At 49.7% G+C, this 26614-nt stretch overlaps 2 protein-coding genes across 5 annotated transcripts in view; one reads left to right on the top strand and one right to left on the bottom strand.

Moving 5' to 3' along the window:
• The window catches only part of LOC138652032 (CMP-N-acetylneuraminate-beta-galactosamide-alpha-2,3-sialyltransferase 4-like), a 175280-nt gene extending 161970 nt beyond the window's left edge, over positions 1–13310 (top strand). The window contains exon 12 of the mRNA XM_069742738.1: positions 13173–13310. The gene's annotated coding sequence lies outside the window, so the exon portion shown is untranslated. The remainder of the gene's footprint in view (positions 1–13172) is intronic.
• The window catches only part of KIRREL3 (kirre like nephrin family adhesion molecule 3), an 800965-nt gene that overhangs the window by 27124 nt on the left and 747227 nt on the right, over positions 1–26614 (bottom strand). For all 4 annotated transcript variants that reach the window (XM_069742736.1, XM_069742735.1, XM_069742732.1 and 1 more), the window contains exons 8-12: positions 16322–16470; positions 13221–13348; positions 11968–12094; positions 7248–7348; positions 4092–4290 (exon numbers count right to left, since the gene is read on the bottom strand). In XM_069742736.1, coding sequence (XP_069598837.1) covers positions 4092–4290; positions 7248–7348; positions 11968–12094; positions 13221–13348; positions 16322–16470 — 704 coding nt within the window. The remainder of the gene's footprint in view (positions 1–4091; positions 4291–7247; positions 7349–11967; positions 12095–13220; positions 13349–16321; positions 16471–26614) is intronic.

Consider the following 26614-nt stretch of genomic DNA (forward strand, 5'->3'; position numbering starts at 1 on the left):
ACTGATTTGCTTTAGCTGAGCTTAAGAAAATCTGAATAGTGACCGGGCAGCTATCTGCGAACGAATGGGAACACACAGGAGCGACCAGCGCCATGTCCTGAGCCTGCGAAGAACTTCATTTATTGTGGGTTACTGAACCCCTGGCTGTTCTCCAATAACACCCAAAGCTGCATTCCAGATGCCCATAATGCACTGCAGTGGTAAGGTACAAGGTGTCCCTACACCTGGTGCAAGTAAAGAGGAGTAATTTGATTAACGCTTCTGTGATCCAGAGTCCAGTCCTGTTCTTCGTGGAATCCAATCTTCAGCCTGATTTGCTGGGCGTTTCTGGCACTTACTAGGCCCATGTGACGTCATGCTCGGTGCAAAAAAGACCTTGGAGGACGAGGACGGGACTGGATGCCCGGCCCAAATTACTAGTCTACTTTTATGTTACACATAGAGATGACCAGGAGATTCTCAGTGCAGACACTGAACCAGCAGGTGCCGGGGCGCCCTGTAAGGATGGACAGCCAGAGAGGATCCTGGAGACCAAGATCCAGCTCTATGTCCAAAACTACAGGAGCTTCTCACAAAATTAGAATAGCATGAAAAAGTTATTTTATTTCAGTTCTTCAATGCAAAAAGTGAAACTCCTATATTCTACAGAGTCATTACACACAGAGTGATCTATTTCACGTGTTTATTTCTGTTAATGTTGATGATTATGGCTTACAGCCAATGAAAACCCAAAAGTCATTATCTCAGTAAAGTAGAATAATTGACATAAAACACCTGCAAAGGCTCCTAAGTGTTTATAAAGGTCCTTAGTCTGTTTCAGTAGCTCCACAATCATGGGGAAGACTGTGGACTGACAGATGTCCAGATACTTTACATCCAGCCCTATATCCAAAACTATACGACCAAGGTGATCCAGTCACCGGAGCGTGTTCTGTGCAGACACTGAACTAGCAGGACATTCATCAGAATAGTGAGGAGCGGTGGGAAGGGAATACGAGCAAACCTGGCGAATTTGGCCTGAAGACTCGGCCACTTAATGAGTTTTTCAACTGTATTTGCTCATTTCTTTTGCTGTTTTTGTAATTTTCCTGAAATCTGGATGATAATCGTGTAACATATGCGCAGATAGAGCTGAAGAGGCAAATTCAGAACATGAGTTTATAAATTTACAGAGACTGAACAAACCGAGCTCCGCACCCATGAGTCAGAGCCTTCATAACAAGCTAATTAGCTGGTTGGTGCACGGTGGGCGTGGCCAAACTGTTCAGAGCACCTTCCTGTCTCCACCCTTTTCTTCCTTGATTGACAGTTCTGGTTTTACAAGAGTCCGTGGAGGGAGGCCACACCCAGAGTGCAGCTAGAACCTTATTAGCATATTTCAATAGAAGATTTCAGGCAAATGCAGGAATGTATTTGAACACTAAAGGTCCGACACTTATTAGGTCTCTGCCCCCTGCGGTGCTTGGTTTGATCAGTCGTTTTGAGCTCCAGACTCTCTTCGGAGACGTTGAAGGATAGCAGAATTGTGCTTGCAGCTCCGGATGTGACTGGAGTAGATAATGCCTGATTCAGCTCTCGATCAGCACAACAGAAATGACATTTTATTTCTGCTCTGTAAAAGCTTCTCACATTTTCCGTCCCCTTTTCAGATCTGAACCGTTCACAAGGTTAATTGTATTGTACCGACGATGGCAAAATAATGGATGGATCCCGCGGTGCCGGACGTATTATTACTCGTACGCAGGCGCGGCACTAGGACAAGCACAGAGATCCGACATTACGGTTCCGCCACATTAGCTTCTGCACATTTATTGACGTGGGTGGTGGGGGCTTTAGGTAAAGCATGGTGCATGTCAGAAAAGCTCCAGTCCTGTCCATGAACTGTGTCTCAAATAAACAGCGCCACTCCTGTGCACAGATTGCGTCTGGTACTGCAGCTCAGCACCACGGAGGTGAATAGCGCGGAGCTGCAGTACCGGACACAAGCTTTGCACAGGAGAGGCGCTGTGTCTAGTAGCATATTCCTCCGGGCAGCCCCTTTATGATATTTATCTCTATTGGGCCCCGTTCACAGGTCTGGTTTTTGTGTCCGTATAAGTTCCGTTTTTTAAGGACCGCAAATAGAGACACACGCACATCCATTGTATTCAATGGTGGTGCGCCCGTCAGGTCAGCATGGACTAAATGCGCGCAGCAAATGTGCACACTGATGACATCCATGTGGCCTGGGATAAGCAGTACAGCTCGCGCTGCGGGATACAACTCCCATCATTGTCTCCTGGTGGCACTGACCTCAGGGAAATCAGGGGACAATGATAAGAGCTGGGATCAGCGCGGATGTCACATACAGGCACACGGACACAGATCTCCCCAGTACTGGATTTTCCAGGACATGTGAAGGAGGCCTTAGGACCGGCCCCTGTGCTACACAAGCATCAGCCGAACCTCGGGTACCAACAACCAGAAAGTAAGCGTCAACGAGACTGCAGCTACAGACACTGGGGCAACAGGGAGTGCAGGAGAACGAGCAGATGCCACTTCTGGCTCTTCCTCTGCACCCCCTGCATCCTCAGTGTCTGCACATGGCACGTGCCCTGCAACATTGTATGGATGGTGGTGGTTGTAGTTCTCAGGAATAGTACAATCTTTCAGGAATCTCATAATAATGTATTATTACTGAGGACTACCACCACCATTACCCATACAGTGCCGCAGAGGATGTGCCATGTGCAGACACTGAGGTAGCAGGGGGTGCAGAGGAGCCAGCTGTGACCTCTCATATGTAATGTAATAATCTGTAACTGAGGACTACCACCACCATCATCTGTGCACAGTATGTACTTCTCACAAGGCGTCGTAGAACGTGTAATGCCTTCCATATAGCGGCTCCTAGCTGTCGGCGTCCCCTCTATGTCCTGCGCATTACACCTGGCTAGGGGTCCGTCCGTTCTGATCTAATACTCGCAGAGCGCCAGCGCCCACCATTATGGTCCTATTACTGTCAGTGCTGCCGCTCCACTGCGTCCTCCGGCGACATTCTGCAGTGTGTTGGTGATAACGGGATGGAAATCCCTCTCTACAATAAATCCTGCCGCCTCCTGTGTTGGCCGGTGTCAGTCCGCAGTCATCATGGTACGGCGGCTCGCCATTCACAGACAGCAAGCAGACCCTAAAGGGGAACGCCACCGTCCGATCACGCCCGTGCCTTCTATTAGCTCTCAGCCCCTCTGGGCAGCGGTGTCTACAGTCACCATCGCACCGCCACGCTGAATATTCCAGAAGACGGCATGAAACGCTGACAAAAGCACAACTTTTACTAAATAGTTTAATATTAGTATAGATCACAAAAACGTCATACAGTGACACACAAAACATATAGATAAGACCCTACAGAAAGAGTCCGTGCCCCTGTGAGGGGAGGGCCGCCGACGGTGGTCAGATACGAGGGGCCGATGTGTCCATTATCCGCACAGCACATCCGGCTCACACTGCCACTAAGTAAGATTTTCAGATGACGAGGGTGAGCGGCGGACGGCGCCTGTAGGGGCACGAGACTCGGGTCAGTCTGCAATCAGAGACGAGAACTCAGAACCACGAAACTGGCGACATTGATTCTTTATTTGCCTCATCTTATCTGAAGATCATATTCAGTGACAGTTTGGGCCGGACGTGATCTGCTCGCCATTGCCTTAATCTACGGTGCGGATAATGGACACGTCGGCCCCTCGCATCTGACCACTGTCAGCGTTCCCCCCTTACAGGGACACGGACTCTTTCCATCGGTGTTTTACATACAGACGTTTTCTGTGTTCCTGTCTGACATTTTTGTGACATATACTGATCTTAAACTATGTAGTAAAAGTTAGGTTTTATTTCCGCATTTCATGCCGCCTTCCTGATTAGTTGTGGATTTGGTGACGTGGGGATTATACACGGAGGAGTCTCTTCCCCTTCTGTTTGCTGTATTTAATATTTGACAAGGCCTCCGATCCTCTCATTAGTGAGGGGTCCCTCCTACTGACCATCATGAAGGTGGTGTTCCCCTTTAATGGTCACATGATCATGCAGCCTTATGTAGACGTCGCCCTCACCTTGCTCCTTCAGCCGTATGATCTCGGTGTCGGAGCCGAAGCTGTTCCAGGCCGTGCAGTTGTAGATGGTTTGGAAATCGGCCCTCACGATGTTACTGATGCTCAGGGTGGAAATGACGCCCTCGTCTGTGCTGACTGTTTCCACTGTGTACCGGCCTGAGGTCCCCGATTCCAGGACGTTCTCCTTCCATGACCAGGCCTAAGGCAGAAGGATAAAATGTAGTCATATCACATGGAGTCACACATAGAAAACCCCCCGTGATCGCTGCGGGAGCGCCCCCCACTGTAACGAATAGCAGGAAAACATCAGAATCTGACAGGTTTGGCGAGTTCTGCTGGATGAGGGGGATTCGGGGGTCTCAGCATTCAGCCAAAGTGTTCAGAGCACCCCTTATTCTTCTGGACACCCTCATTCTCTACCGTTCTCTGTGCACCTGTCACTCTCCGTCCTCTGCACCCTTCGCCCCCCGTCCTCTGTGCTCCCTTTGCTCCCCCATCCTCTGTGCACCTTTCACTTCCCGTTCTGTGCACCCTTTGCTCTCCGTCCTCTGTGCACCCTTCGTCCTTTGAGCACCCATCGCTCCCCGTTCTCTGTGCACCCCTCATCCTCTGAGCACCTTTTGCTCTCCGTCCTCTGTGCACCCTTCGTCCTGTGCACCCTTTTCTCCCTGTGCTCTGTGCACCCTTTGCTCCCCATCATCTGTACACCCTTCGTCATCTGTACACCCTTCGCTCTCTGCCCTCTGTGCACCCTTCGCCCCCCGTCCTCTGTGCTCCCTTTGCTCCCCCATCCTCTGTGCACCTTTCACTTCCCGTTCTGTGCACCCTTTGCTCTCCGTCCTCTGTGCACCCTTCGTCCTTTGAGCACCCATCGCTCCCCGTTCTCTGTGCACCCCTCATCCTCTGAGCACCTTTTGCTCTCCGTCCTCTGTGCACCCTTCGTCCTGTGTACCCTTTTCTCCCTGTGCTCTGTGCACCCTTTGCTCCCCATCATCTGTACACCCTTCGCTCTCTGCCCTCTGTGCACCCTTCGTCCTCTGTGCACCCTTCGTTCCCCGTCCTCTGCACCCTTCGCTCTCTGCCTCTTCAGTATCTGATGTGCCAATCACAGAACAATTTAATAAAGTCGATCTCTGAAGCTGAAATGCTGGAGCGGTGCAATGATTTCTCATTACGGCCGTCGAGACAGAAGTGAAGGATTTTATAGTATCCTTTCTTCACCTTGATGAGTTTCTTGCGACACCGACACTACACTGCAGACAATAAGGCTTGATATTCTCCGCGTGGGTGACACAGGTGTAAAGAAACTTGCAGGTTGTGATCTGCAGCTCTGGGTGTGACTAGAGCAGTGACCAGCCACTTGATGCCACATCTCCCAGCATGCACTGACAGCGATTCCTGCAGCCAATCAGAGCTGGCTTCACTCTCTTTGGCTTTGGATAAATCATAGATCCGAGGAGGCGTGAGCTGATTGGCCGCAGGGATCGCGAGGTGTTACAATGTCACACCGTCACCCGGAGAGCCAGTACTGACCCTGCTGGAACGCGGGGAGTATAGGGGGAATATAGGAACTCACAAACGGCTGTCCGACTAGTGGACAACTCCTGTAGGCTGTGTGGATTGGTGTGCAGATTTTTCCGCACTGTTTTTGCAAAATCCGCAGGTAAACCGCACTGCAGATTACCCACGGATTTTGTGCTGATTCCACCTGCGGTTTTACATCTGTGGATTCCTGTTATGGAGCAGGTGTAAACCGCTGCGGAATCCGCACAAAGAATTGACATGCTGCGGAATATAAACTGCGTTTCCGTGTGTTTTTTTCTGCATGTGCACTGCGGATTTTGTTTTCCATACGTTTACATGGTACTGTACAATGCATGGAAAACAGCTGCAGATCCGGAGCGTCAAATCCGCAACGTGTGCACATAGCCTTAAGGAGAATAAATCGATTTTTATTGTTTTTCCCCATGTTTCACCAAGTGAAATGGGGGGATTAATAACACCCCAGAGAATATCCTGTGAGTGTGCTGCAGGGCGAGCGCCATAAAGGCAAAAAAATAAAGTTATAGCTGTTAAAATGCAACAATGGAGACAAAAAAAATTGTTCACCCTCGGGGCAGGTGCACAGGTTGCGTGTTTGGTGCAGATTTTTGGCGCGAGCATGCAGAAAATCCGCAGTGTAACACGGGATCAACAGAGTCCAAGAAATCTCCACGATGCTGAAAATCTCTGCACAAATTATCAGGATTCCGATTTTAAAATCCGCTACAGGGCAGAATCCTGTGAGCGGAGAGTCTCCCGTTACAAAGGAAAAGTGCAAAATCTGCAGCAAATAGACGATGTGTGAACTTACCCTAAAGGGCCAAAATAGGAAGTGCAGCGGGGCAAAGAGCAGACGGAGCGCAGCAGCAGTGACGGACACGGCGCAGCAGCAGTGACGGACACGGCGCAGGGGTCAGCGAGGGGTCAGCTGGTGATTGCGGATACACGGCTCGTCAGCATGGCCAGATCCGCAGACTTGTTTGTGTAGTTGGGAAAAGTAAAAATAGCTTCCAGAGCCCGGGCCCCCAGCGATGTGCGAGAGGAACCAGATCACAGATGTCCTGCTTTTATTCTTGGAATGTGCGGAGGAAGCTGGAGCACGGCGTACCGATCAATGACTCTGGATGTAGGGGCGCGTCATGTTGGGGGCTCTGCAGCAGACGCTCAGCGGGGGACGGGCACTGGGAACCAACAGAGGGCGCAGATCTCCCGAGAAGGGCTGGGACATGGACGCCATTGTTATCAGTGACGCTATTGTTTCATTCCTCTCATCTTTCAACATCTCTGCTTGCTGTCAGAGAATGAAAGTGTAGTTTTCATTTGGAGCAGACACTGGAGACAGTTGTGACAATGCAGTAAGACAGATCTGTGCTGCTGGTTGTATTTTCAGCAGGTTGTTACAATGTATCAGTGCAGGGAGTGGAGTCCGGCTGTAAACTCTGCAGATAGTCCAGTGGTCAGTGCTGTGAAATACAACGCCGGACCTAAGCTGGCAGCGACATGTGGGAGTAGGAGTTCTGCAGCAGCTGCAAGGTTGCCTGGACTCGTTAGTGCCGCACAACCGGTACAGAGGGACCCCGTATAGCCGCAGAGACCCCCGGCCCCAATACTTACGATCCTGTCCGGGGGAGGGGTGCTGCGGATGAAGCACTTGATCTGTCCCTTCTCTCCGTGTAAGGCGTGCTGCGTCTGTGTGCTGGAGATGATGGGGGGACCTGGCGGAGGAAGCAGACAATGTAGTCAGTTCATCAGCAGTGCAGCCATCTCTGCTTGCTGTCAGTGACTGAGAACCTTCATTGCACAAATCTTCACTGACCCACGTTCTCCAGTTGCTAATGTCGGCGTGTTTCTGCAGGGAATCCGCAGTGTTAGGGCCACATAACCGCGATTTCTCACCTCTAGGCCCAACCGTAGGAGACCAACCCGACTCCAATCCCCTGCTCCCAGAACAAAGCCGCCATTAACACATGCAGAGGTCATGAACCAAGGCAATGTCAATATCTGCACATTTTAGGCCCACCTTACCATAAAGAAGAAGGTGAGGGGCTGCCGTCACTGACAGGCATCTGCCCCTTCATTTCATGGTTCCGTTTCTCAATTCTCTGATTATTTGCATTTTACAAAATTCAATACAAATCCCCAGGGAGGCGACAGCAAAATAATAATAATGAAAAACAAGCAGCAGGTGGCAGAATGAGCCCCGAAATCCCAGGAATATGCACATAACCCTTCCCAGAGCAGCCAGCAGGGGGAGCTGTGGCTCCAGGGTCTCCGCCTGTAGAGTGCGGTGTACAATGGAGCAGAGTTTCCCATTGTACTGAGGTTGGGACCTGCGGCTCTGAGGGGCCCCTCCGCCATCCCTCACATTGTACCTCATCACTTATGTCTCCCCTCGTCTGACGGAACTCAGGGGACCCCAAGTCTAGATTGCCATCTCTACGCAATCCACAATCTTTCATTATTCCATACCCCAGTGTCAGTGTCATTATCCTGTACCCCGAGTGTCGGCGTCATTATCCCGTACCCCGAGTGTCGGCGTCATTATCCCGTACCCCGAGTGTCGGCGTCATTATCCCGTACCCCGAGTGTCGGCGTCATTATCCCGTACCCCGAGTGTCAGTGTCATTATCCTGTACCCCGAGTGTCAGTGTCATTATCCTGTACCCCAGTGTCAGTGTCATTATCCTGTACCCCAAGTATCAGTTTCATTATCCCGTACCCCGAGTGTCGGCGTCATTATCCTGTACCCCGAGTGTCGGCGTCATTATCCCGTACCCCGAGTGTCGGCGTCATTATCCCGTACCCCGAGTGTCGGCGTCATTATCCCGTACCCCCAGTGTCGGCGTCATTATCCTGTACCCCAGTGTCAGTGTCATTATCCTGTACCCCAGTGTCAGTGTCATTATCCTGTACCCCAGTGTCAGTGTCATTATCCTGTACCCCAGTGTCAGTGTCATTATCCTGTACCCCAGTGTCAGTGTCATTATCCTGTACCCCAAGTATCAGTTTCATTATCCCGTACCCCGAGCGTCGGTGTCATTATCCCGCACCCCGAGCGTCAGCGTCATCATCCCGTACCCCGAGTGTCAGCGTCATTATCCTGTACCCCAGTGTCAGTGTCATTATCCTGTACCCCGAGCGTCGGTGTCATTATCCTGTATCCCGAGCGTCAGCGTCATCATCCCGTACCCCAGTGTCAGTGTCATTATCCTGTACCCCAGTGTCAGTGTCATTATCCCGCACCCCGAGCGTCAGCGTCATCATCCCGTACCCCAGTGTCAGTGTCATTATCCTGTACCCCGAGTGTCGGTGTCATTATCCTGTATCCCGAGTGTCGGCGTCATTATCCCGTACCCCGAGCGTCGGTGTCATTATCCCGCACGCCAAGCGTCAGCGTCATCATCCCGTACCCCGAGTGTCAGCGTCATTATCCTTTACCCCGAGTGTCGGTGTTGTTACGTTCCCAGAGCGTCTGTTTGTCGGTCCTATACAATAAGCTATTATTTCAGCTTTATGTCTTGGGGATACATCTTATTCCTTCCTCCGCTCTGTAACTTTCCCATCATGCAGTTCACGTCCTGTCCTCCCATTAGCGCATGACTGGTGGTCAGATGACCCTGCTGGTAATAATGGCGGAAAAACAAACTACATTATCTGTACTCAGAGTTACCACTGTGTTATCTGTGGTGTTACATAGGACTGCAGGTGACAACTCTGAGTACAGGTAATGTAGTAGATGTCACCTGCAGTCCTATGTAACAGCACAGATAACAGTGATTTCTCTCTGAGTACAGATAATGAAGTAGATGTCACCTGCAGTCCCATGTAACCCGGCTGAGTAGTTGTGTGTCATTTCTCCTGACTCGGTGCCGCTCTCCTCCCCTCCCCCGCCCGTCTGCGCCGTTTCGTTACTGCTGGTTTTGTTTTCTGCAGCTATTTAATTGTAATTAAACTCCTGCTGTCGATCAGTGAGCGCGAGCAAAAGGAAACAATGTCTCTGTGTACGGCGCGGCGAGATAAAACCAAATGGTGCATCCCTCATCCCGGCTGAATGTGATGCCACCGGCGGATCTCCTCGCTGCTCCGCGCTCCTCTTTGCATTATCGCAGTGTGTGTGTTATTTAGGCCAACTGTGACTCGGAAAATTAGGAGATGTGGGCAGCCAGGCTGAGAGCCCCAATCTGAGTGTAATCATTGTGGGGCCGGGGGGTCCAAGCGCCCAAGGTCAGACTGCGCATTCCATTCTGTACTGCATTTACATCTATTACAGGGCATTGATTTGGCAATGGCGGCTGCACATGCCGGCGCGGTGCCTGCTGATACACAGGATTCATAGCTTCATTTTTGGAGCAAGAAATGATGAATGAGCCCGTGACGTCTGGTTGATAGAAGGATAGTGATGTCACAGTAGTGTGATAATGCACACAGTGATGTCACAGTAATGTGATAAAGCACACAGTGATGTCACAGTACAGGAATAATGCACACAGTGATGTCACAGTACAGAGATAATGCACACAGTGAAGTCACAGTACAGGGATAATGCACACAGCTATGTCACAGTAGTGTGATAATGCACACAGTGATGTCACAGTACAGAGATAATGCACACAGTGAAGTCACAGGACAGGAATTATGCACACAGCTATGTCACAGTACAGAGATAATGCACACAGCGATGTCACAGTACAGGGATAATGCACACAGTGATGTCACAGTAGTGTGATAATGCATACAGTGATGTCACAGTACAGAGATAATGTACACAGTGAAGTCACAGGACAGGAATAATGCACACAGCGATGTCACAGTACAGGGCTAATGCACACAGCGATGTCACAGTAGTGTGATAATGCACACAGTGAAGTCACAGGACATGAATAATGCACACAGTGATGTCACAGTACAGGGATAATGCACACAGCGATGTCACAGTAGTGTGATAATGCACACAGATGTCACAGTACAGAGATAATGCACACAGTGAAGTCACAGTACAGGGATAATGCACACAGTGATGTCACAGTACAGAGATAATACACACAGTGATGTCACAGTACAGGGATAATGCACACAGTGATGTCACAGTACTGGGATAATGCACACAGTAATGTCACAGTAGTGGGATGATGTACAGGGATAATGCACACAGCGATGTCACAGTAATGAGATAATGTGCACATAGTGAGCCATTGAGTGCATTATCTCTCAATTGTGACATCACTATATGCATGATTTCTGTGCAGAAGGGAAAAAAAACACCATGTTCCATCCCTGCTGCTGCCGGGGGTCATGATGGATGGGGCCCCAGTCAGTTTTGCTGTGGTTACTCGTTATGATCAAGACCAAGAATCAACATCCGGAATAATAATCTCTGGGGATGAAATGAACCTTTTCTTCAGGTGTAATGACGGCTCTTTTGCACTTATTGCTCCTCCACCCACTGAGCAGCCATCTATAAAGTGCCAGGTGTGTGGTCCTACCCACTGTGATCTGTGCCGGCCAATCAGCAGGGTACAAGAAGGTCACGTGACCCTCCACAACCAGAATAAAGTCCTGCCTCTGAGGAGTCCGGAGGGCGGGGCTCATGTGTGCTTGCCGGCCCTGACACCACGTTCTGTGCTCCATTGTTTCTCTGCAGCGATGCCCGCCGGCGCTCGGGGCCGTGTATCGTATACAGTAGATCCCTGATATTACAGCCTCCCTACTTCATATTAACCTATCGTCTCCCATCTCTCCGGGGACAGCGGAGGCGGCTCAGGCCCATATACAACCGGTGCCGGGGAAATTGTTATTCCGGCTTCTTAATGGGAACAGAAGCAGGAACTGAATATTAAAAAGCTAAATCTGCCGTCGCGCTTCACTGCGAGACACAAACATAAAAAACAGATTTACGCCACGCTCGGGGCACAGACAAGGACCGCCGCTTTACGGGACCCTCACAGACGCAAGGTTCTCATAGAAAAGGATCGCAACAGCAGATTGACGATCATCCCCGAGTCGCCTTGTGTCTGACTGCAGGAAATTCCACCTGCCTCAATGTATCAGCTTCTGAGAAAGCTGGGTGACAACCAATATGGCCGACCCCAGGAGCCAGAAAAAGCTGGGTGACATCACATACTGCACTGGATCAGAAAAACATGGCTGCTTTCTTCTAAAAACAGCACCACCCCTGTCTGCAGGTTATGTGCGGTACTGCAGTTCTGCTGCTTTCATTTTATGGAGCCATGCTGTAATACCAGACACCACCTGCAGCCAAGTGTGGTGCTGTTCCTAGGAGTCTTCTCTGCTCCAGAAGGTGGTTCTCCCAGGAGATGGGACTTTGGTTCCTTACCATTGACTGTTAAGGTGATTTCCCTCTCGCCAGCGCCCACCCGAGGAACGACTGCTCGGCAAACGTATTTCCCAGCATCCTCTTGCCGCACGTTTTTCAGCGTCAAGTAGTTGTCGTTACTCAGGACCTAAGTAAAATAGAAGACGCACAAAAATGGTCAGAATGGCTGCCGGCTCTGCTGCGTCGTCTGTCCAGGTCTGAGTGTGACTTTCCTCTTATTAAAGAGACAGTTCTAGAATGTAACAGTGGCTGTGGGAAGTTTCCGTTTTTTTATTTCTTGTTAACATCGTTACTACTTTGCAGTTTTTATTGTGGCCACTAGATGTCAGTACTGTAGACAGATTCCATATAAGCAAAATAAAAAACCATCTCATTTTAGGGAAATGGCAGAAACAACCAGGTTATCAGACTTTGTGTCAATGCCGATAATAACAGACAGCTCTCTGAACATTCTGGATTATCAAATGTCTGATTAAAGCATTCCAGTGCATGGGTGCAATTTTCCGTGCCTTATGCCTCAATAAGTCCCGGTCATTGGCCACAGTAATGGCGGTGTCAGTGGTTGGCGGTGTCAGTGGTTGGCGGTGACAGGTTTGACCTTCTGTCTCGGTTTCTTACCTGAACAAGGCTGAACTTTTAAAAGTAAAAAAAAAAAAATTCTAGGAACACAACTCTGCCTTTCATCTGATTGTGCCCGGCTACAGAGCCGCCAAGATCCGGAGAACAAAGTCATATTTTTTACCATTTTAACATCTTGAATAAATGTCAGAATCTGAGCCGCGATCCCGGCTGTAAAAGTTCAGACTGTGCAGAATGGCGGTCCTGTCCTTAAGAGACGGGCGTGAAGGCAGCGGCGCGGACAATTCCTGCTTGTTACATGGTTTCCGCTATACGGAGTCCGCTCAATGCCAGGCTGCTGGCGGCTCGTAATATAATTACACGGGAGCACAGGAGCCGCCGTGGTAATGCAAATAAAGGTGGAACTTAGCTCAGAGTTTGGTGTTTCAGTTCCTCATCCTTTTCAGGACCTCTGCTTACTGTCAGCGAATAGAAATATTCCTGCTCACATACAGAGGCTGAAATCCTGGGGAAACATTGGAAGTCGGCTATCTGGCAGGATGGTGGTTTTAGCTTGTTGGCATGAGTGTTACTATTCACTGACAGCAATCGGAGATGTTTAACCTGTTGTCTTTATTGTGTTTTAGCCCGGTCTCCACACAACCGCTGCGGTGCCGGAGCTGAACTCCACTTACCACGCCAGAACCGCGCTTCATCCAGACGATGGTGAGAGAAGGGTTTCCGATCCACGCACAGTGGAAGGTGGCTTCTGATCCCAGGTCCACGACTACGGATTCAGGTTCTGTGGCCATCTGAGGCCCAACTACAGGGGGAGAGAAGCAGCACAAGTGGTTCCCCCGCAAACACGGACTACCCGGAAAATGCTGCGCAATATCTACATCGGGGGACTGCAACATCCCCTCCGGAGCTGCACTCACTATTCTGCTATTACATAGTGTCTTATCCTACAGAGCTGCACTCACTATTCTGCTATTACATAGTGTCTTATCCTACAGAGCTGCACTCACTATTCTGCTATTACATTGTGTCTTATCCTACAGAGCTGCACTCACTATTCTGCTATTACATTGTGTCTTATCCTACAGAGCTGCACTCACTATTCTGCTATTACATTGTGTCTTATCCTACAGAGCTGCACTCACTATTCTGCTATTACATCGTGTCTTATCCTACAGAGCTGCACTCACTATTCTGCTATTACATCGTGTCTTATCCTACAGAGCTGCACTCACTATTCTGCTATTACATCGTGTCTTATCCTACAGAGCTGCACTCACTATTCTGCTATTACATAGTGTCTTATCCTACAGAGCTGCACTCACTATTCTGCTATTACATTGTGTCTTATCCTACAGAGCTGCACTCACTATTCTGCTATTACATTGTGTCTTATCCTACAGAGCTGCACTCACTATTCTGCTATTACATCGTGTCTTATCCTACAGAGCTGCACTCACTATTCTGCTATTACATCGTGTCTTATCCTACAGAGCTGCACTCACTATTCTGCTATTACATCGTGTCTTATCCTACAGAGCTGCACTCACTATTCTGCTATTACATAGTGTCTTATCCTACAGAGCTGCAATCACTATTCTGCTATTACATCGTGTCTTATCCTACAGAGCTGCACTCACTATTCTGCTATTACATAGTGTCTTATCCTACAGAGCTGCACTCACTATTCTGCTATTACATAGTGTCTTATCCTACAGAGCTGCACTCACTATTCTGCTATTACATTGTGTCTTATCCTACAGAGCTGCACTCACTATTCTGCTATTACATAGTGTCTTATCCTACAGAGCTGCACTCACTATTCTGCTATTACATAGTGTCTTATCCTACAGAGCTGCACTCACTATTCTGCTATTACATTGTGTCTTATCCTACAGAGCTGCACTCACTATTCTGCTATTACATCGTGTCTTATCCTACAGAGCTGCACTCACTATTCTGCTATTACATCGTGTCTTATCCTACAGAGCTGCACTCACTATTCTGCTATTACATCGTGTCTTATCCTACAGAGCTGCACTCACTATTCTGCTATTACATTGTGTCTTATCCTACAGAGCTGCACTCACTATTCTGCTATTACATTGTGTCTTATCCTACAGAGCTGCACTCACTATTCTGCTATTACATCGTGTCTTATCCTACAGAGCTGCACTCACTATTCTGCTATTACATCGTGTCTTATCCTACAGAGCTGCACTCACTATTCTGCTATTACATCGTGTCTTATCCTACAGAGCTGCACTCACTATTCTGCTATTACATAGTGTCTTATCCTACAGAGCTGCACTCACTATTCTGCTATTACATTGTGTCTTATCCTACAGAGCTGCACTCACTATTCTGCTATTACATTGTGTCTTATCCTACAGAGCTGCACTCACTATTCTGCTATTACATCGTGTCTTATCCTACAGAGCTGCACTCACTATTCTGCTATTACATCGTGTCTTATCCTACAGAGCTGCACTCACTATTCTGCTATTACATCGTGTCTTATCCTACAGAGCTGCACTCACTATTCTGCTATTACATAGTGTCTTATCCTACAGAGCTGCACTCACTATTCTGCTATTACATCGTGTCTTATCCTACAGAGCTGCACTCACTATTCTGCTATTACATAGTGTCTTATCCTACAGAGCTGCACTCACTATTCTGCTATTACATAGTGTCTTATCCTACAGAGCTGCACTCACTATTCTGCTATTACATTGTGTCTTATCCTACAGAGCTGCACTCACTATTCTGCTATTACATAGTGTCTTATCCTACAGAGCTGCACTCACTATTCTGCTATTACATAGTGTCTTATCCTACAGAGCTGCACTCACTATTCTGCTATTACATTGTGTCTTATCCTACAGAGCTGCACTCACTATTCTGCTATTACATCGTGTCTTATCCTACAGAGCTGCACTCACTATTCTGCTATTACATCGTGTCTTATCCTACAGAGCTGCACTCACTATTCTGCTATTACATCGTGTCTTATCCTACAGAGCTGCACTCACTATTCTGCTATTACATCGTGTCTTATCCTACAGAGCTGCACTCACTATTCTGCTATTACATCGTGTCTTATCCTACAGAGCTGCACTCACTATTCTGCTATTACATCGTGTCTTATCCTACAGAGCTGCACTCACTATTCTGCTATTACATCGTGACTTATCCTACAGAGCTGCACTCACTTTTCTGCTATTACATCGTGTCTTATCCTACAGAGCTGCACTCACTATTCTGCTACTACATTGTGTCTTATCCTACAGAGCTGCACTCACTATTCTGCTATTACATTGTGTCTTATCCTACAGAGCTGCACTCACTATTCTGCTATTACATCGTGTCTTATCCTCCAGAGCTGCACTCACTCTTCTGCTGTTACATCGTGTCTTATCCTCCAGAGCTGCACTCACTATTCTGCTGTTACATCGTGTCTTATCCTCCAGTCACCTCCAGAGCTGCACTCACTATTCTGCTGTTACATCGTGTCTTATCCTCCAGAGCTGCACTCACTATTCTGCTATTACATCAGGTGTTATACTCCAGTCACTTGTAAAGCTGCACTAACTATTCAGCTCTTACATCATGTGTTATACTCCAGTCACCTCCAGAGCTGCACTCACTATTCTGCTGTTACATGGTAACTTGCATTCATTGGCTCTCCACACATTCACAGTCCATTGCGCAGTGATCTGTGCCTGCAGCTTTAGCTGTGACTGGAGGTGCAGTATGTGGGGGTCTCCTGACTTACAATAGACATCCACTGTTCTGCTGATGTTGGTGCTGCCCAGGGCGTTGGTGACCTCGCAGGATACCGGCTCGGAGAAGTACGAGTAATCCACCACCGTCTCGTACGTTTCTTCGGTCACCTCCTTCAGTAATTGTCCGCCTTTTGCCCACCTAGATAATATGAGACAACATTAGCCATTGTTAGCGCTGCGACTACTACCCCCATCAGGAGCAGCTATTTATGACTACATCACTAATCGTCCTGGCCCCCTAACCTTGTGACTTTGTGACACTTTGTCTCCATCTCTGCTGCCCCATCAGTGCAGTGACTGCTGCATTGCTCATGTTCTGAACATTTAAAGGGCCGGTTCAGTCTTACGTTTATAAAACTTAAAGATCATATAAACAGACTCTGTAAAGTATGTTTCTAGATCTCTGCTAGCTGTCAGTGAATTGGAACGCTCCTTGCTGACAGTCGGTGGCTGAACATTCGTCCTGACCTCTGGGATTCGATAGCCCCCATCCATGGCGTTACAGGGGCTCGGACACAATGACCCTCACGGACGCTGCTTTCGTGGGGTCTCCTTGCCGCCTGTTCCTGGGGTCAGAAGTCCCCCGGGGTATCGGAGCCGTTCTCCACCCGCTCGCAGATAATGGAAGAAGGACAAGTGATTGCAGCCATTTATAGGGACGATTACGCGGGCACATTTGGAGCGGGCGCCTCCATTACCCGCTCACGTCCGATCTTTGCTCAGAACATTGAGTCGTTAATGGGCGCACATTACAACATTCATTAGACACGTGGCTACTGGGCGCAACGCAGGAAATGAGAGCACATTTATAAGCCATTACAGCAGCCAAGCCTGAGACACTGCGAGCACGGTATGGCGCCAACATATGCTGCTGCGCTGTCCACATATGCTCATCTAGTCAGGGGCACGGGTGGAGCCCGGGACCCCAGAGATGCTCTGACCACTGAGCCGTCTGCAGGTCCTCGGGGGCAGAACATAAACTAGACGGTGTAGTGATGAACCGCGCTGACTGCGTTACCGGAGCCATGACAATGTAGCAGAGGCAACATGGCGGCCAGCACCGCATTAGCACATCACAGCGCATCTGATCATCTTTAATGAAGACATCGGCATGTTGATGGGAAACTGCGAGCGCCGCGCTCTGATTTGTGTCTCACGCGCCATTTCCATCAGTTTTCTGTTTTTAACATCTCGAAGACGGCAGAGGGGGAACACTGGCGGCCAAGGTGGTCCGTTCACCGTCCTGGGAGAGAACGACAAGTGATGTGGCCACGACCGCCATTTATCAAACCTGTGCATCCAATCTGTAAATTGGGTGTAGAAATAAAGTTCAAAGGATGAAAACCTGGTTGGACCGAAGACTTCTCGCAGGTGAGGATTTCTTTATTGCGTTAGTGCAATCCGTTTAGCGCCTAGCGCTAGCAGACTGCGCTAACGCAATGTTGTTTTATGGGGTCGCGTTAAACGTCTCCGCTCTCGCAGATCTCTGATCTGCGAGAGCGGGGAACGGACCTCGGGCGCGCCGTGGACGCTGCAAGCAGCGTCCGCGGCGCGCCACAAAACACCGGCACATCACTAGCGCGTGCCGAAAGTGGCACGCGCTAGTGATGCGCGTCCCCATTGCTGTTAATGGGCGCGCTAACGGAAGCGTTGCACAGCGTTAATTTCGCCGTGCAACTCTGTCCGTTAGCGCGGTCACATTAATGCAATATGAACCTATAGTGTAGACAGACTGATACATTCTTCTGGCAATCTGTAGCAATCAGGACAAGTTCTCCACCATTAGATGGACACAATAATGTTTACATTCACCGACAGCAAGCAGACATGTTAAAGGAAGTCTGTCAGAACAATCCACCCAAACAAACCATTTCTATGGCCATGCTTCTCTGGAGGATCATGGCCTCCACACCTTTGTAGATGTAATCTGTTGTAAGGACTGAAACCTTGTTTTAATTTATATGGAAATGAGAAGATAAGTGCCCTGAGCTTGACAAAAGCACTTCCCAGGCCTCTAGGCCCCCTGGCTCTATTCTCCGCCTGCCCCACCACTCTTTCCCTTGACTGACAGCTGCTTTTCTGTGGATTCAAGGCACTGAGCTGCAGGGAAGCAGAGAATGGTGGAGCCGGGCCCTGGAAATGGAGCCAGAATGGCAAAAGCATGTGAAGTGCTCTCATCCCACTGAAGCACTTAGCAGCTCATCACAAGAAGCTAAAACAGTGATCATTCAGTCAGGGAGCAACAAGCTGCAGAAATGAAGATGTGGCCAACATTATATAATCATGTGGCTCTCAGAAAACTAAACGGTTTAGGGGGAATCTGTCAGAAAGATCTAACCCCAATCTGTGAATAATGTATGGGATATGGGGCTCCATGTTCTCTGGCTCTGGGATCTGCAGCTCCATGTTCTCCGAACCTGGGATCTGCGGCTCCATGTTCTCCGGCCCTGGGATCTGCGGCTCCATGTTCTCCGGCTCTGGGATCTGCAGCTCCATGTTCTCCGACCCTGGGATCTGGGGCTCCATGTTCTCCGGCTCTGGGATCTGCGGCTCCATGTTCTCCGGCTCTGGGATCTGCGGGTCCATGTTCTCCGACACTGGGATCTGCGGCTCCATGTTCTCCGGCCCTGTGATCTGCAGCTCCATGTTCTCAGGCCCTGGAATCTGCGTCTCCATGTTCTCCGGTCCAGGATCTGCGGATCCATGTTCTCCAGCCCGGAGATCTGGGGCTCCATGTTCTCCAGCCCTGGGATCAGCAGCTCCATGTTCTCCGGCCCTGGGATCTGCGGCTCCATGTTCTCCGGCTCTGGGATCTGCAGCTCCATGTTCTCCGACCCTGGGATCTGTGGCTCCATGTTCTCCGGCTCTGGGATCTGCAGCTCCATGTTCTCCGACCCTGGGATCTGGGGCTCCATGTTCTCCGGCTCTGGGATCTGCGGCTCCATGTTCTCCGGCTCTGGGATCTGCGGCTCCATGTTCTCCGGCTCTGGGATCTGCGGCTCCATGTTCTCCGACCCTGGGATCTGCGGCTCCATGTTCTCCGGCCCTGTGATCTGCAGCTCCATGTTCTCAGGCCCTGGGATCTGCAGCTCCATGTTCTCCGGTCCAGGATCTGCGGCTCCATGTTCTCCAGCCCGGAGATCTGGGGCTCCATGTTCTACAGCCCTGGGATCAGCAGCTCCATGTTCTCCGGCCCTGGGATCTGCGGCTCCATGTTCTCCGGTCCAGGATCTGGGTGCTCCATGTTCTCCGGCCCTGGGATCTGTGGCTCCATGTTTCCCGGTCCAGGATCTGGGGATCCATGTTCTCCGACCCTGGGATCTGCGGCTCCATGTTCTCCGACCCTGGGATCTACGGCTCCATGTTCTCCGACCCTGGGATCTGCGGCTCCATGTTCTCCGGCCCTGGGATCTGCGGCTCCATGTTCTCCGGTCTGGGATATGGGGCTCCATGTTCTCCGGCTCTGCGATCTGCGGCTCCATGTTCTCCGACCCTGGGATCTGCGGCTCCATGTTCTCCGGCCCTGTGATCTGCAGCTCCATGTTCTCAGGCCCTGGGATCTGCGTCTCCATGTTCTCCGGTCCAGGATCTGTGGCTTCCTTTTCTCCAGTCCAGGATCTGCGGCTCCATGTTCTCCAGCCCGGAGATCTGGGGCTCCATGTTCTCCAGCCCTGGGATCAGCAGCTCCATGTTCTCCGGCCCTGGGATCTGCGGCTCCATGTTCTCCAGTCCAGGATCTGGGTGCTCCATGTTCTCCGGCCCTGGGATCTGCGGCTCCATGTTTCCCGGTCCAGGATCTGGGGATCCATGTTCTCCGGCCCTGGGATCTGCGGCTCCATGTTCTCCGGCCCTGGGATCTGCGGCTCCATGTTCTCCGGCCCTGGGATCTGCGGCTCCATGTTCTCCGGTCCAGGATCTGGGGCTCCATGTTCTCCGGCTCTGGGATCTGCAGCTCCATGTTCTCAGGCCCTGGGATCTGGGGCTCCATGTTCTCCAGCCATGGGATCAGCAGCTCCATGTTCTCCGGCCCTGGGATCTGTGGCTCCATGTTCTCCGGCCCTGAGATCTGCAGCTCCATGTTCTTCGTCCCTGAGATCTGCAGCTCCATGTTCTTCGTCCCTGAGATCTGCAGCTCCATGTTCTCCGTCCCTGAGATCTGGGGCACCATGTTCTTCGGCCATTGGATTTGCGGCTCCATGTTCTCTGGCCATGAGATCTGGGGCTTCATGTTCTCCAGCCCTGGGGATCTACAGCGCCATGTTCTTCGGCCCTTGGATATGCGGCTCCATGTTCTCCGGCCATGAGATCTGGGGCTTCATGTTCTCCAGCCCTGGGATCTGCAGCACCATATTCTTCGGCCCTTGGATCTGTGGCTCCATGTCCTCTGGCCGTGAGTTCTGGGGCTCTATGTTCTCTGGACCTGCGATCTACAGTTCTATATTCTATAGCTCTTTTTCATCTACTCTCAATTGTCCAGCTCTGGGATCTTGGATCTGCGGCTCCATATTCTCCGACCTTCAAATCTGTGGCTCATTTTACCGCTGCTCCAGGAGATTATTAATTTGTGTGACCAGGAAAAATTTTTCTTCTTCTACAAACACCATTTATAATAAACGAAGGTGGATTTCTTCCCATTAATTATTTCTAAAAATATTGTTGTTTTGACCTCGAGCTTCCTCCAGAGCACATGATATAATGAACACGTCGCGGTGGCAGGTTGAAGAATGCCTCGCACTTCCCTGCAATCCGAGTCTCGTGCCTCATAACAATTGGAAGTGCAAATAAATGATAAAATGCACAAAAAGTAACAATGTCTGATGTGAAATTAATTGCATTGAGGACGCAGCACCTGTCCTGGCCGAGCCGGAAGCTCATTTATAACAGCCGCGTGCACGGGTACATACGACACAGGTGCTGAGGCGGCAGAAAACATCACTCATCCTGCGTACGGTGATGTTCGGGGTCAGCCATCTGCTGCAAGTAAGAAATCCTAGCCCCGAAGATCCAGCCGGTGTCGCCATGTTCACAGGGCAGAGATCCACCACCACCGAGGAAAGCTCCAGGGATCCATGATTAAAGCTCAACTCTTCCTTCATCCACCGAGATTACCAGGATCAAAATATCACACTGCCTCACCTGTCCGGTGGTTGTGTCTGGTATTACAGCTCGGTCTCACTGAATGGGTCTAAGCTGCAATACCTGACACAACCTGTCAGCAAGGGTGGCATTGTTTCTGGATATACGCCATCATGCTTTATTTGTTCTTTTTTATTCCTTACTACAACCCTTTAATCTTCTGGTCATCCCATGCATTGAATGCAGGACTTTAAAAAGTATTGAATGGCAAAATGGAGCCAATTACTCAGACTTAACCAACTTTCCACCTAAATTACATCATTCACTTTCCCATGGTGGTTTTGATGCTGATATTACCATCATATTCCCAAGTGGTGGGGATAAATAAGGTTTCATTCAGAATTCTTATATCCAACTCAATAGAATAACAAAATAAGAGTCTGTCTGGAGCCACCACTAGGGGGAGCTCCCTGTATACAGAGATTGAGATCCTGTCTGCAGCCACCACTAGAGGGAGCTCCCTGTATACAGAGATACATGATAAGATCCTGTCTGCAGTCACCACTAGGGGGAGCTCCCTGTATACAGAGATAAACGATAAGATCCTGTCTGCAGTCACCACTAGGGGGAGCTCCCTGTATACATAGATACATGATAAGATCCTGTCTGGAGCCACCACTAGGGGGAGCTCGCTGTATACAGAGATACATGATAAGATCCTGTCTGCAGTCACCACTAGGGGGAGCTCCCTGTATACAGAGATACATGATAAGATCCTGTCTGCAGCCACCACTAGGGGGAGCTCCCTGTATACAGAGATACATGATAAGATCCTCTCTGCAGCCACCACTAGGGGGAGCTCCCTGTATACAGAGATACATGATAATATTCTGTCTGCAGCCACCACTAGGGGGAGCTCCCTGTATACAGAGATAAACGATAAGATCCTGTGTGCAGTCACCACTAGGGGGAGCTCCCTGTATACAGAGATAAACGATAAGATCCTGTCTGGAGCCACCACTAGGGGGAGCTCCCTGTATACAGAGATTGAGATCCTGTCTGCAGCCACCACTAGAGGGAGCTCCCTGTATACAGAGATACATGATAAGATCCTGTCTGCAGTCACCACTAGGGGGAGCTCCCTGTATACAGAGATACATGATAAGATCCTGTCTGCAGCCACCACTAGGGGGAGCTCCCTGTATACAGAGATACATGATAAGATCCTGTTTGCAGCCACCACTAGGGGGAGCTCCCTGTATACAGAGATACATGATAAGATCCTGTCTGGAGCCAACACTAGGGGGAGCTCCCTGTATACAGAGATACATGATAATATCCTGTCTGCAGTCACCACTAGGGGGAGCTCCCTGTATACAGAGATACATGATAAGATCCTGTCTGCAGCCACCACTAGGGGGAGCTCCCTGTATACAGAGATAAACGATAAGATCCTGTCTGCAGTCACCACTAGGGGGAGCTCCCTGTATACAGAGATACATGATAAGATTCTGTCTGGAGCCACCACTAGGGGGAGCTCCCTGTATACAGAGATTAAGATCCTGTCTGCAGCCACCACTAGAGGGAGCTCCCTGTATAGAGATACATGATAAGATCCTGTCTGCAGTCACCACTAGGGGGAGCTCCCTGTATACAGAGATACATGATAAGATCCTGTCTGCAGCCACCACTAGGGGGAGCTCCCTGTATACAGAGATACATGATAAGATCCTGTCTGCAGCCACCACTAGGGGGAGCTCCCTGTATACAGAGATACATGATAAGATCCTGGCTGCAATCACCACTAGAGGGAGCTCCCTGTATACAGAGATACATGATAAGATCCTGTCTGCAGTCACCACTAGGGGGAGCTCCCTGTATACATAGATACATGATAAGATCCTGTCTGGAGCCACCACTAGGGGGAGCTCGCTGTATACAGAGATACATGATAAGATCCTGTCTGCAGTCACCACTAGGGGGAGCTCCCTGTATACAGAGATACATGATAAGATCCTGTCTGCAGCCACCACTAGGGGGAGCTCCCTGTATACAGAGATACATGATAAGATCCTCTCTGCAGCCACCACTAGGGGGAGCTCCCTGTATACAGAGATACATGATAATATTCTGTCTGCAGCCACCACTAGGGGGAGCTCCCTGTATACAGAGATAAACGATAAGATCCTGTCTGCAGTCACCACTAGGGGGAGCTCCCTGTATACAGAGATAAACGATAAGATCCTGTCTGGAGCCACCACTAGGGGGAGCTCCCTGTATACAGAGATTGAGATCCTGTCTGCAGCCACCACTAGAGGGAGCTCCCTGTATACAGAGATACATGATAAGATCCTGTCTGCAGTCACCACTAGGGGGAGCTCCCTGTATACAGAGATACATGATAAGATCCTGTCTGCAGCCACCACTAGGGGGAGCTCCCTGTATACAGAGATACGTGATAAGATCCTGTTTGCAGCCACCACTAGGGGGAGCTCCCTGTATACAGAGATACATGATAAGATCCTGTCTGGAGCCAATACTAGGGGGAGCTCCCTGTATGCAGAGATACATGATAATATCCTGTCTGCAGTCACCACTAGGGGGAGCTCCCTGTATACAGAGATACATGATAAGATCCTGTCTGCAGCCACCACTAGGGGGAGCTCCCTGTATACAGAGATACATGATAAGATCCTCTCTGCAGCCACCACTAGGGGGAGCTCCCTGTATACCGAGATACATGATAAGATCCTGTCTGCAGCCACCACTAGGGGGAGCTCCCTGTATACAGAGATACATGATAAGATCCTGGCTGCAATCACCACTAGAGGGAGCTCCCTGTATACAGAGATACATGATAAGATCCTGTCTGCGGCCACGACTAGGGGGAGCTCCCTGTATACAGAGATACATGATAAGATCCAGTCTGCAGTCACCACTAGGGGGAGCTCCCTGTATACAGAGATACATGATAAGATCCTGTCTGCAGTCACCACTAGGGGGAGCTCCCTGTATACAGAGATACATGATAAGATCCTGTCTGCAGCCACCACTAGGGGGAGCTCCCTGTATACAGAGATACATGATAAGATCCTGTCTGCAGCCACCACTAGGGGGAGCTCCCTGTATACAGAGATACATGATAAGATCCTGGCTGCAATCACCACTAGAGGGAGCTCCCTGTAAACAGAGATACATGATAAGATCCTGTCTGCAGCCACCACTAGGGAGAGCTCCCTGTATACAGAGATACATGATAAGATTCTGTCTACAGTCACCACTAGGGAGAGCTCCCTGTATACAGAGATACATGATAAGATCCTGTCTGCAGCCACCACTAAGGGGAGCTCCCTGTATACAGAGATACATGATAAGATCCTGTCTGCAGTCACCACTAGGGGGAGCTCCCTGTATACAGAGATACATGATAAGATCCTGTCTGCAGCCACCACTAGGGGGAGCTCCCTGTATACAGAGATACATGATAAGATCCTGTCTGCAGCCACCACTAGGGGGAGCTCCCTATATACAGAGATACATGATAAGATCCTGTCTGCAGTCACCACTAGGGGGAGCTCCCTGTATACAGAGATACATGATAAGATCCTGTCTGCAGCCACCACTAGGGGGAGCTCCCTGTATACAGAGATACATGATAAGATCCTGTCTGCAGTCACCACTAGGGGGAGCTCCCTGTATACAGAGATACATGATAAGATCCTATCTGCAGCCACCACTAGGGGGAGCTCCCTGTATACAGAGATACATGATAAGATCCTGTCTGCAGCCACCACTAGGGGGAGCTCCCTGTATACAGAGATACATGATAAGATCCTGGCTGCAATCACCACTAGAGGGAGCTCCCTGTATACAGAGATACATGATAAGATCCTGTCTGCAGTCACCACTAGGGGGAGCTCCCTGTATACAGAGATACATGATAAGATCCTGTCTGCAGCCACCACTAGGGGGAGCTCCCTGTATACAGAGATACATGATAAGATCCTGGCTGCAATCACCACTAGAGGGAGCTCCCTGTAAACAGAGATACATGATAAGATCCTGTCTGCAGCCACCACTAGGGAGAGCTCCCTGTATACAGAGATACATGATAAGATCCTGTCTGCAGCCACCACTAAGGGGAGCTCCCTGTATACAGAGATACATGATAAGATCCTGTCTGCAGTCACCACTAGGGGGAGCTCCCTGTATACAGAGATACATGATAAGATCCTGTCTGCAGCCACCACTAGGGGGAGCTCCCTGTATACAGAGATACATGATAAGATCCTGTCTGCAGTCACCACTAGGGGGAGCTCCCTGTATACAGAGATGCATGATAAGATCCTGTCTGCAGCCACCACTAGGGGATGCTCCCTGTATACAGAGATACATGATAAGATCCTGTCTGCAGCCACCACTAGGGGGAGCTCCCTGTATACAGAGATACATGATAAGATCCTGTCTGCAGTCACCACTAGGGGGAGCTCCCTGTATACAGAGATACATGATAAGATCCTGTCTGCAGCCACCACTAGGGGGAGCTCCCTGTATACAGAGATACATGATAAGATCCTGTCTGCAGTCACCACTAGGGGGAGCTCCCTGTATACAGAGATACATGATAAGATCCTGTCTGCAGCCACCACTAGGGGGAGCTCCCTGTATACAGAGATACATGATAAGATCCTGTCTGCAGCCACCACTAGGGGGAGCTCACTCTCCAGAGTTCCTGAAGTAAAACTATAATTATAAGGCATTTGTCAGGTTTTTGCTATGTGATCAGAGAGCACCGTAACGTAGACTGAAACCCTGATTACAGCAATGCGTCACTTACTGAACTGTGTTTTGCTGTTTCAATGCCATCAGTGTTTTATTAGCAGGAGATTATCACTACAGGACTAGTTGCCTCCTGCATCTTAGTCCAACTCCACCCCAGCACTGATTAGTAGCTCACTGTCACTATACAGTGTACACAGAAAGATGTGCTGTGCGTGGGTTATACACAGCTCAACACCTGAGCTGTGCTAGATCTGCAGCAGATAAAACTGTGACTATCACAACTGCTCCACCCAGTAAACTAGTGATGTATCTCTGGAATCAGGGTCTCTGTCCCTACAACATGCTGCTGTCAGATTACACAGCACAAGCCTGCTGACAGATTCTATTTAAAGAAATATTCCAGTGAAGACCATAGTGACATGCAG

The sequence above is a fragment of the Ranitomeya imitator genome, chromosome 10 (genome assembly GCF_032444005.1).
Source record: "Ranitomeya imitator isolate aRanImi1 chromosome 10, aRanImi1.pri, whole genome shotgun sequence".
Lineage (NCBI taxonomy): Eukaryota > Metazoa > Chordata > Amphibia > Anura > Dendrobatidae > Ranitomeya > Ranitomeya imitator.